We start from the raw sequence: 12162 nt of genomic DNA on the forward strand, positions 1-12162 counted from the left end.
CTGCATATAACAGAACCAAGAAGTAAGCAGGATGGGAAGGCTGGGAAAGCAGGTCTGAAAACATGCATTTGCCCACCAGAGCATGTCACCACTGGTCCTGCAGGTTTGCATAAGTTATTCTGTCATACGGTCTTCTGCCAAGATCTTCTGCCTTTTACAATGCCGACAGCTGCTCAATGCTGCCTTCTTCATAGGCAGCTACTGTGTCTGGCTGGAATTTACGCTCATGGTTTACCTTCCCCTGTAGGAGTTCACTTATCGCTTTCTGGTTAAGAAGCAAAGATCAACTCGTATGCTCAGTATCAAAACCAAAAGGCCCAGGCAGTTCCTTCAGTTTGGCTGGATGGGGCTGCTCAGAGAGACAGGGAAACATCTGATATGTAAAGGAAGGATCTTTGGCAAAAATCTGGACAATGTTAGGTTTTGGTCTCCCTGACAGAGACCCCATGACTCAACATCAATGATTGTTTCTTTTTCCAGTTACAATGATAGGAAGAGATGATGCTTTTTTCTTATCATATCTCAGCTTCACATTAAAATTTTCTATCGTGGAATAGTGGTGAAAATTATTCAGCAATGATGTATCTTTACAGTCATCTTAATACCTAAAGATACCTTGAATCCTGTTTTCTCCTGCATTAAACCGAGTCACAAGACCTATTCAGAATTTGAGAGACTATCCAATGTAGCACCCCTGCATCAAAGCCAGCAAATGCCATCTTTTTATCAAAGACACACTGATGAGTTCAGAGTTGCTGAGTTCAGTGCCATAAGAAACATTTGTTAACCACAGTGTTATAGATGATGACTGCCCTTGGTGTGATATTGCATGCTTAAAAATGATGTCTCAGTCTAATTAAGCATGTAAATTTAGATGAGAAAGGTGACTGCAGGTTGTGTACTTCTCTTAACAATTTGTTGAACAAGTAGGATCACATCTCTAATCATGTGCTTGCTTTCTTGTTACCCATAACTATGTCTTGAGTAGGAACACTTTTAAATTTGCTATTTTTTTCTCTTTCCAGTTATCTAATACATTCTATAATGTTTCTCAGAACTTCCTTTGTAGGTTCACCAAACATTAAGAAAATGTTTATTCAAAAAAACAAGCAAACAAACAAACAACACCACAACACAATTATGGAACAATACAACCCCTTTCATTCCATTCCATTACACATTTTGATTTAAATTCAGGTATTTAGGCAGTGTATCAAGCTAAAAGCTCACTAAAATTTATTGAGAAATATGAGAAAATTGACTTCTATAATCATAATCAAATAATTAAACAGATTTAGTTAGGTCAGTATAATTCCCTATTTCTACTGCAGAGTAATTATACTGGAATAAAGCCACTTTAATTCCAGAATAGACTGTCCACATGGGGTGCTGTATTGAAACAGCTGTAGTAAAATAATTATTTTGACTACAGCTATGCCGCTCGCTTCCCCCTTGAAAGCAAGCCATCAACATAAAAATCTTGCCTCTCTCTCAGAGGCTCAGCCATGTTGGCTAAGTCCTGTTCCATAAACAAAGGCAAAGAGCTGTGCCAGCAGAATGAATGCACAATGTGAAGAACAGGAGATTTTACTTCTCAATTTGGCACTGAGGCTCAGTGATGCACTTGAAGTTTTTTACCACTTAAAAATTCTGACATTCTCTGGAATGTGGAATGGAGAATGTGGATAGAAAGTGTAGGCTTTTGTGTAATGTGCTGTCTAATTTATAAAAGTGGAGTCCATCACAGAGAGACCACCAGATGAAAGGAGCAGAAGACGGGCTACTGCAGCACTCCCTCTGTTTGCTTCCCATGGATACCTCTCACCTGGCAGATATTGCCTCTCACCTTCACTTCTCTGCCACAGCCTAAGGGCTCATGCTGAGTCCGAGTGAGCCTCTCACTGCCTTGACCTCCAAGCCATGGAAGCACTAAGGGGTTTGCTTGCATCTCAGCTTACACCAGTGCAGGTGCAGAGAAGAGGTTGGTCCTCTCTACTTTTTTGTACTGCTGTGAACTGCTATGAACTGAGTTGAATCATAGAATTATAGAATAATTTGCATTGGAAGGGACCTTCAAAGCTCATTTAGTCCAACTTCCCTGCAATAAGCAGGGACATCTTCAACTAGATCAGGTTGTTCAGAGCCCCGTCCAGCCTGGCCTGGAATGTCTCCAGGGATGGGGCATCTACCACCTCTCTGGACAACCTGTGCCAGTGTTTCACCACCCTCATTGTGAAAAATTTCTTCTTCGTGTCCAGCCTGAATCTCCTCTCCTTTAGTTTAAAACCATTACCCCCATCCTACTGCAACAGGCCCTCCTAAAAAGTCTGTCCCCATCTCTCTTATAGGCCACTTTTAAGTACTGTACTTTCAAGTACTTTTAACTACTGAAGAGTGAACAGAGCCATAAAATTCTGCTTATTGAACTGTCTCTGTTTCACTAACATTAGTTAAAATGTTTTAGTATTCTAGACTTAAAGAACAGGCTTCAGCTGGTCGATTACACACTATGTGCATCCAACAGCAAATATTTACAGACGAAGGAATTCTTCCTTCAGCCACACAGCTACTCAGTCAGAGGTATTTCACCTCAAAGGCCCTTAAAATTTGACTCCCCAAGCTCTCAATACAGTATAAAAATGCACAGTTCTTGCAAAAGCCATTTGAACTAAAGAGATAAGAAAGCTGGGTCACAACTCACCTCGATCTGTGTCATACAGGAAGACAAAGCGGTTCCATTCATAGTGATCCAGCAAGCTCAAGAGGGCTCCCCGCAGCGACGGCCGCAGCTGCAGCACAAACTGACTCTCACCCTCCGTGGGGAAACTCGGCGTGATAAGGGAGATGTGCAAGGCGCTGCAGAATGAGGTCAAGGTATGCACTGATCTCTTATCATATAGTCCAAAAATGGCAAAAACTCCTCTCGAATACTGGGAGCAAACTGGAAGAGAAGAAAAATAATGAGAGTTCAGCTAGTGACAAAATCTGTAAGTGCTTACTTACACATTTCAACATCCTCAGATTTTTGATTTGAAGATTTCCATTTCTGTCTGTATAGTTAACTTCCATTTTCACATGTGTTTCATTCTGGAAGCCAATAAATAAATAGCTAAATAATATTCTGATATTTTTTGGTCCTATTCAGAAAACACTACAATATTCATAGTGTTTTTGCTTTAAAATAAAATATGAAATAACTAACATGTATTTTTGCACACCAGTGAAAAGTCAACCATAGCTCTGCATATTATCAGGCGCTGATCATTTCTATTACCCTAAACAGGAGAGTGTTCACATTTTAAAACATGAAAATTATCAGAAAAATGTTAAGTGAAATCTAGACATTTTGAATTGCAACAATACAGAACCTTCTCTCACTTTTACACAGGGAGTCCTTGTGCTACATTAAAACTCTACTACAGACACTGAGTAAAAGTCTACTTCATGAACAATCTGCTTGGCTTTAAGACAGCAGTTGAAGGAAAGTGTACTAAGACAATGTGACCAGACTTTTGTCCCAAACCTTTTATTTCTGCTCTGTGTCAACCTCAAAACCAGAAAATAAGTGACCTGAACATACACTCTTTAGTTTTGATTTGCTCTTGGACTCATGTAAGACATAAAGACTTCTATTGATTTTAGCAGACTGGATAAAGGCTTTACTGATCTATGCACATAAAAGCAGGCATACCAGTGCTTTCTTGAGAAAAAAACTGCCTTTCTAGCAACTCATAGAGAGCTAAATGAAAAACATGCCACTTTTTTTGAAGTACAAACCAACTTATTAGAAACTGTGATCATTAATAGTGTTACCTAGCCCAGAAACACAGAAAATTGAGAAAGCAAGAGTCAGAGGATCATTGTACCCATTTTCTCCTAAGTTTGCATTGCCTATGTTCTCCTGATCCACACCCTCCCTCCTCACAATCCATTCTTACCTGTAGCCTAAACATGGGAAAAATCTAAGTCAGACCTTTCCAAAAAGATGATGTCCTCCTCTTTCCTATCCTGGACGTCACAGTCATCCAGTGACAGCAGCACAGTCAGGGTACAGTGTACACACTTAACAAATGGGGTGACTGAAACCATTTCAGCTTTAATTCTTTCCTATTACATTCACTACATAAAGAGTCAAAACCACAAATTGTGCATTTCTCTCCCTAGAGTTGGGTGATTTATCCAGAAATTGATAGAGTGATGATGCTAGAACTGGAAAAGTGGCTTGAGGACAATTCTGTGATTTTATGTGCTGCCCCACTTTCACAGCCCCCAACCTAAGATAGCCAGATTACGCATTAAAAAAAAGCTTTTTAAAAAGCTTTCTCCTTTCCCCTAAGTTCACCTTCACTATGTTGATACACAGCTCTTACAAACCCTCTTAATGTTTTCTTTGCTGGACTACACAACATACATTCTCCAAGACCCATCAAATGACTGACTTGCCACTCCATCAATCATGTAAAAGCGTTATTCTGTGCTCTTGCAGTTTGAGCTCTTCTTCCTCGAACACATATGACCCACAGATTTAGAAGTCAAGCTGGAGGCCTTTTGCTTCTTCTTACATGATTTCCTCATCTCTACTGCAAAATACTTCTGCTGACATACCCTAAATCACATTGCATTCTTCTAAATCTGCATCTCAGTGATGTCTGATGATCGTCTCAGGATCAAAATTCTGCTCCTTCTTCCTTCTGGGCCATTTCCAAATGATGAGCTTCTGTTTATAGTAGAATATTTTTCTTAGTTACTATTATCAGTTTTCCATTTTGTGCAGGGAAAAATTTATTGAAATGTAACAACAGAAAGTGTAGAGTATTGCATCTGGGTAGGAACAACCCCAGGTTCCAGTATGAATTGGGGAATGACCTATCAGAGAGCAGCATAGGGGAAAGGGACCTGGCGGTCCTGGTGGACAGCAGGATGACCATGAGCCAGCACTGTGCCCTTGTGGGCAGGAAGGCCAATGGCATCCTGCGGTGTATTAGAAGCAGGGTGATTAGTAGGTGGAGAGAGGTTCTCCTTCCCCTCTACTCTGCCCTGGTGAGACCACGTCCGGAATATTGTGTCCAGTTCTGGGCCCCTCAGTTCAAGAAGGATGGAGAACTGCTGGAGAAGAGTCCAGTGCAGGGCAACAAAGATGATTAAGGGAGTGGAGCATCTCCCTTATGAGGAAAGGCTGAGGGAGCTGGGTCTCTTGAGCTTGGAGGAGACTGAGGGGTGACCTTATTAATGTTTACAAATATATAAAGGGTGAGTGTCACAAGGATGGAGCCAGGCTCTTCTCAATGACAACCAACGGTAGGACAAGGGGTAATGGGTTCAAACTGGAACACAAGACGTTCCACTTAAATTTGAGAAGAAACTTCTCCTCAGTGAGGGTAACAGAGCACTGGAACGGTCTGCCCAGGGGGGTCATGGAGTCTCCTACTCTGGAGACATTCAAAACCCGCCTGGACACATTCCTGTGTAGCCTCATCTAAGTGTTCCTGCTCTGGCAGGGGGATTGGACTAGATGATCTTTGGAGGTCCCTTCCAATCCCTAACATTCTGTGATTCTGTGATTCATGGCTATTACTGTACTCCTCAAAATTGCTTACTTCCACAGTTATATTCCTAGCCAGCTCCGAACTTCTACTGATGTCTGTGTTTGCCTCACCAGCAAATTACATCAAGGTATACTGACTTTTTATCCCTACGGCCACTGTAAAATCAGTCTCTTAGTATCTTCCTCCTGCAGCCATGATTCTCCAGCCTGGTACCTCCTCCCCTAGCAGCATCTGCTGCCATGCTTCCCTTAGTTTCATGCCTACCTTTTAATTTGCCTGTTTGTCTTTATTTTCATAAATCTCTTTTCTTAGGAGCGCGTGTATTTTACTTCAATTTCTTGGCAACTGGAAGATATGCATTAATCCCATACTTTCTACCTTAATAACTTCTGGTTGCATTTTATTCCATTTTCTGGCTATAGCCATATTTTAAAGCTTTCTTCCCATCAAAATCTGTTACATAACTTTACAGTCTACTGATGTTAATCTGTTAGGTCCATGGTTGCCAGATTTTATGTCCCCCTTTAAAAATAGGTCTTATGGTTCCTATTCACTGATCACACATATCACAACTCATTTAAGAGCTCTACTAAGAAGCACTTGTTATTGCATCTGCCCTTCAATAAAGCAATTGTTTAAGAACCACAGAAGAAAGCCATCATGCCTCTTTTAAGGTCAACATCCTCCTTGAGTTAAAATCAACGGGAAGTATCTATTAGTTTTATGTCTCTAACTAGTTTTTCCTGGTTTTCTGTCTGTCCGAGTTTTGTTAAAAACAAGTTTCTCTTTTAGTGAATTTGCCTGTCAGCTAAAGCCTTCATATTAGCTGCATTTTCCTGGAAAACCAGATACATGTTTTGGTAAACATAGCAATGGAATGCGAAGTTATTGATAAGCATGAATGCTCATCTTGCGAGAGGGGCAACAAGAAACAGGTGACCAAGAAACTGACCAACGGAGTATAACATCCCATTCACGTGAATAACTCATATAAAAGTGGGAGATCACCAGGATCTCGTCCCCTTTTCCTCATGGCCGACATTAGGAGAGGACCTTTCTAGTCATCCCTGCGAACTGAGGTCTAGTGACAGATTGAATCCAGCTCCGGTTGACTGCAGAGTCCAGTCCAGGACTTTGGGTGCCGGCTCTGCAGTTGCTGGGACTTTCAAGATTGGTTTTGTATATTTTATACTATTTTCTCTATTCTTATTAGTAGCATTAGTAAAACATTTTTGATTTTTCCAACTCTCTTCTCTCTGTCCTTCTTTTCTTCCTGATCGCCTGTCCTGAGTGGGAAGGGGGGAGAGGGAGGGGCTGAAGGGGGAAGTGGGAGGAGAGGGGGTTAACAATACATCTGCCACAGTTTTATTGTCACTCCGCAATCAAAACCTCAACACTGTCCCATCATCAAGATATAACAGTTTCAATTATTCTCCTGTTTCCTATCATTGGATTTAAATATGTAAATGACCTTCTATTGTTGTTTTAATGTCATTTCCAAGTTTCAGTTTTCACTGGCAGCCCCAATTTAGGCTTTCTTTTTTGCTACACCTCTTAATTTTTTCAACATGATCTTTCCTACTAATAACCCTTTTTAAACTCCTGTTTCTTCTAACTTCTTGTATAATCATTCATTCAGTTCTGGAGAAACATCCTACATGTTGCTTTCCCCTGAAGAGGGATTTCTCAATGTTTTACAAGTGTTTCTGTGAGGAACTGGCAGGCCTCCTCTATTTTCAACCACAGTCCAGTCAACTTTGCCAACTGCAATAGCTGAATGTAAACCTTGTGTACATAAGTGGTAGTTACTTATTGTGTTTCCTGTTTGGAGAAAAACTTCGTTAAGGCCCTGTATCGCTTTATTTCTTGGCAGTTTTATATGGGCAAAGGGTACTCTTCGTAACACATGGTCCATACAGTAGGATTTTACATGATGAAAAATTCAAGAAATCAATGCCAAGCTGTGAAATTGCACGCTTAGTGGAGTTAAAGCTCAAATTCATTCTTGGGATAGAGAAAAAAAAAAAGAAAGGGACAAAAGTCAAACTTCAAATTTCACAGAATTACATTATATGACCCTAAACTGCTTTTAACTAAAAATAATAAAATAATAATTATTCACATTTTCAAAGCAAACTATCTTTGCCACAGCCTAGATCCAAATGCAATAAAACATTATCTGGCTATCATTAAGCCTTGAAATAACCAATTCAAGAAAACTTGTGCTACTATACTTGAGATGAAGACTGGGAAGTTACTGAATAGTGTCTGTCTTTGCTCTTTGCTAAGATGAAGGTTATGAGATTTTTTTCTTACTCAGTATAGTACCCACAGAGAGGAAAAATGCCTGTGACACTATGGAGGTTAGGCTTAACTATATGCAGATATGCTGCAATGCTACTGAATCAATTTTACAGTAATCAGGAGCAACCACAAAAATCAGCAAAGCCATGAGGATTTGCATTCTGACTCACTGCTTTTCTCAGAAAATGCCTCCAGGCAAACATGACTACCTGGATTTTCCAATTCTTTATCTATTTCTCTCACACTTCTAAAGACATTTTATTTATTATAAATGGACCAAATTATGCTTGGTAAAACACATTCTCATATTAGCACTCTAAGAAAATTCTGTTCAAGATTTTTTCCCCAATAAACATAAAGTAGTAACAAACACACCTTCATGAGCATACTTTGAAATATATTGAATAATTTATCTTTAAACCAGACGTCTCTTCATAGCTGACAATTTAATTCCAGTATTACACATACGACTTTCTCCTGCAAATTTTGCAATGCCATTGGTCTCACCAAAGATAAGATGAATGTGGAGGTCAGACTCCAGAGAAGATGTTGCAATGCACCTTAAATAGCCAAGATAATGTTATTGCAGTAGCTGTAATATGAATTAGGTATGTTCTATTCTAGCGAATTGAACTATGTAATAGTACTATCACTGTAAAAGAATAGGTGACTCTCAGGACCCTCAGTTAAAAAAAGAAATCATAACACCAAAATGGCAAAAATTGTACACTGCAGGGTTTGCTAAGATACAGTCAAGCCACATGTGGTCTTCTTTCTCTGAGAGACTTTCCAAAGTCCCCGTTACTGTTCTAAAGACAAGCCTCACAATTTAAACACAAATTTTCTCTTGAAAAATGAAAAGAGAATCCCAGCTTCTTCTTACTTGCTGATTTCCAGAAGTTAAACCCATATAGCTTAAATCCTCTAAACGGACAAAGGGGAAGTTAAGAGTCTAAATAAAGCTCTCACCATAACCAGGAAAATGACACAGAAGGTGGCAAGTGAAGGTTTGTAAGAAATGTGTATGTATAAATATGCGTACATACCTGCAGACATATTTACAAGATATTGGTCTTGTTTTACTATTTGGTTTTAGAATTTCTTCAAGAAAAACATAAAACACTACCCTAACCATATATTTACAAAACTAAGTCTGATAAGCAGAGCACAGCTGGTCTGCCAACATCATTATTTTTCCTTGGCAGCTTATTTCAGGGGTGTCAAACTCATTTTCACGGGTGGGGGGGCACATCAGCCTCGTGGTTGCCTTCAAAGGGCCAAATGTAATTTTAGGACTGTATGTATGAGTAGGAGTAGTTACAAAATGTAGGAGTGGTTACATTTACCAGTCCTAAAATTACGTTTGGCCCTTTGAAGGCAACCACGAGGCTGATGTGGCCCCCTGTGAAAATGAGTTTTGCACCCCTGGCCTACATGGTACCTATACCATATAGATAGCAATCTGGAAGACACACAGTCTAACACAGAAGCAATATGGTAGATCTTGTTTCAGACCCATGAGTCACAGACCCTGGGTCTTCCAGGGCACAGGCTCTGGAATGAGAATTTTAAAATGCTGTTCACAACGTTCTAGGCTCCTCCGTGAGAAGCCCTGGCACAGCTGGCACAGCTGGCTGTTACAGATATATTGACAGGCCCACTGGTCTGTCATAAACTCACGAACTGTGGAAGCACCAAAACTGAAAGAGCAGTTTGCTTTACAGAAGGTTTCCAGATATGAGGACAGTCTTACATTGTTGTCTCTTCACTTCCACCTATGCTTTGGAGATCCAAATGAGAAGCAGTGATAGTGATCAGTCCATAACAACTTGGTTCTGACAGTCCTCCATCCTCATGCTGTTCCCCTAATCCTGTGTGGGGTCCCCCCATGGGATACAATCCTTCACAAACTGCTCCATCATGGCTTCTTCCCCTGAGCTGCAGTTCTGCATGAACTGCTGCACTGTGGGTACTTTAAATGGGGCACAGTCCTTCAGGAACACACTGCTCCAGTGTGGGTCTCCATGGGCCACAGCTCCTGACAGGAGCTGGTCTGGTGTGGGCTCTTCACAGGCTGCAGCTTCCTTAAGGGCACATCTACCTGCTGCAGCAGGGGTCCTCCATGGGCTGCAGGGTGGATCTCTGCTCCACATGGTCCTCGATGGGCTGCAGGGGACAACCTGTGTCACCATGATCTTTTGATCTTTCTCCATGAGCTGCAGAGCAATCTCTGCCCCACCACCTGCAGCATCTCCTCCCCCTCCTTCTTCACTGACCTTGATGTCTTCAGGGTTTTTCTCTTACATTTTCTCACTCCTGTCTCTCACTGCTCCTATGCAGTGTTTTTTACCTTTTCTTAAAGATGTTATAACAGGGGCATCACAGCAACGCTGGTGGTCTGTTTTGGAATGGCTGAAAACTGGCCCTGTTGGCCATGGGGGTAGCTGCTGTGTCTTCTCACAGAGGTCACCCCTGCAGCCCTCCCCCAACAAAAACCTGTCCACAGAAAGGCAGGACACCTGGTAAACTGTGGACGCCAATACATTTCAAAAATATTTAAAAGTAATTATACTTCCTTGCCACCACAATAGTGCAAGAAGGCTTTCATCTGAGGTGTGCCTGCAATGCTATGAGTGATGCATGTCGTCACAGATCACACCCATATACTCTCTATTTTGTTTAGCTGTGGTGTGCCTGCATTTGCCAGGATGTAAAAGTACTGGGCTAATTTTCTCAACCTACAGAACTCCTTCCAAGAGGAACAGCCTAGCCATATGGAGATGCAAGCTCCACAAGTGAGATTAAGCACAAAAGGCAAAATCATTTAATCTAAATAAGGACCTGCCTCTCAAGGTCAAATGATTTATCAGCTTACATGTGTGAAAGCTCCAACACTTGAATGAGATTAAGTAATACTTCTAAACCAGCTTTGAGATTAGAGTTTCCTGTTCAAATGTCAAAACATTTCTGTTCATTTTGCACGTAACATCCCAACACTCACTCTATTCTCTGTGCTCCCTGATCCACCTCCTCCTGATCACTCCACTGACCTCCACCTCCTGGAAGAGGACACAAGGCCAGTCAGGGGTCTAGTATTACAAGACAAGTGATCTGAATTCATCCCTATGTAGTTTTCAGCTATTAGCATAAGAGGTTAATGTTTGTGATTTTTTTTTTAACTGGAAAGCTCTTAATTTAGTCTCTTTTTGTTCACTTCCATTATGAATACTGTATTAAACTGTAGAGCAATAAACTGATTTTAAAGTAATGATGTGATATTATTTCCAGTTAGGCATGATGCTGCCCAAAGCGTGATGCATGCCTTCCAAATGCAGGGGAAGGTAATTCTTTTGCTTAAAGAAGTTTGTGACCAAAAGGCAAAGGTAGATGAGGATTTAGAGGGTGCAGCGTCTAGAAATAGAAAATGATTAGGGTTGTGATTGGTGCTTTTTTCAGTAGACACAAAAGTCTAACCATATAATTTTTAAGAAACTACATGTTTCCATTTTCCCTTTTTTGGACAGCAGTATTTAGAAATATCCTTTTCTATTCAAGACAAGCCTTAAGATAGTAATAAACTGGTCCTAATACATCTATAATGTTTTTCATCTATCCACTTTATGTAACGTTCTCTTTTATAAACCTATCTATCATGTTATATCAGTGACAAAATTCATGAAGGTACCTCATTAAGTTGGTCTCAATGCTGAGTATTCTTCTTACTGCAATAGCATAATTTAGTATAAAATCAACAGTCTCCAACACAACCCAGAGGAAGAGCATATTCATATCAAATGTGTACTGGATTTAGGTGCAAGATACAACGAATATTTATTCCTCTCAAACGTTTATCTTCCTGTGACATAACAGGATAATGAGAAGTCTGGTATATTGGGCAGTGAACCTCAAACTAAATTCATACTCTGGAGCAAATCACTTCACATCCTCATGGTTCGGTTCTCAACATTTCAACTGCCTGGTCTATTTTGGACATAAGCACTTGACAGGAAGACTAGTCTCCTATTACACAACTGTAAAAATGTTTAGCACAATGGTCCAAGTGTCTCAGCTGTGGTTTCTAGAGTGCTAACCCAATCTGTATAAATGTTGCTCCTAATGGACCTTTATCTGGCCATTCTATAGTAAATTCTGGAACCCTAAAAACAGGTAAGCACTTGTCCTAAAGGTCAGTGTGTTTAGGTGCATGCATAAAATTAAGCATGTACTAAAGAGTGTGCAGGAGTATTTATGTGGTGATCAACACATGGATCCATCAAACTTGAGGCACAGAAAATGCACAAGTGTCTTCTCC

The 12162-nt window shown here is 40.5% G+C and overlaps 1 protein-coding gene across 3 annotated transcripts in view; it reads right to left on the reverse strand.

Moving 5' to 3' along the window:
• The window catches only part of GRIA4 (glutamate ionotropic receptor AMPA type subunit 4), a gene marked incomplete at its 3' end in the record, with an annotated part of 226870 nt that overhangs the window by 148691 nt on the left and 66017 nt on the right, over positions 1–12162 (reverse strand). For all 3 annotated transcript variants that reach the window (XM_082066008.1, XM_082066009.1, XM_082066010.1), the window contains exon 3: positions 2702–2941. In XM_082066008.1, the coding sequence (XP_081922134.1) occupies positions 2702–2941 (240 nt within the window). The remainder of the gene's footprint in view (positions 1–2701; positions 2942–12162) is intronic.

Source organism: Streptopelia decaocto (assembly GCF_964273445.1).
Source record: "Streptopelia decaocto genome assembly, chromosome: 1".
In the NCBI taxonomy this organism is placed as follows: Eukaryota; Metazoa; Chordata; class Aves; order Columbiformes; family Columbidae; genus Streptopelia; species Streptopelia decaocto.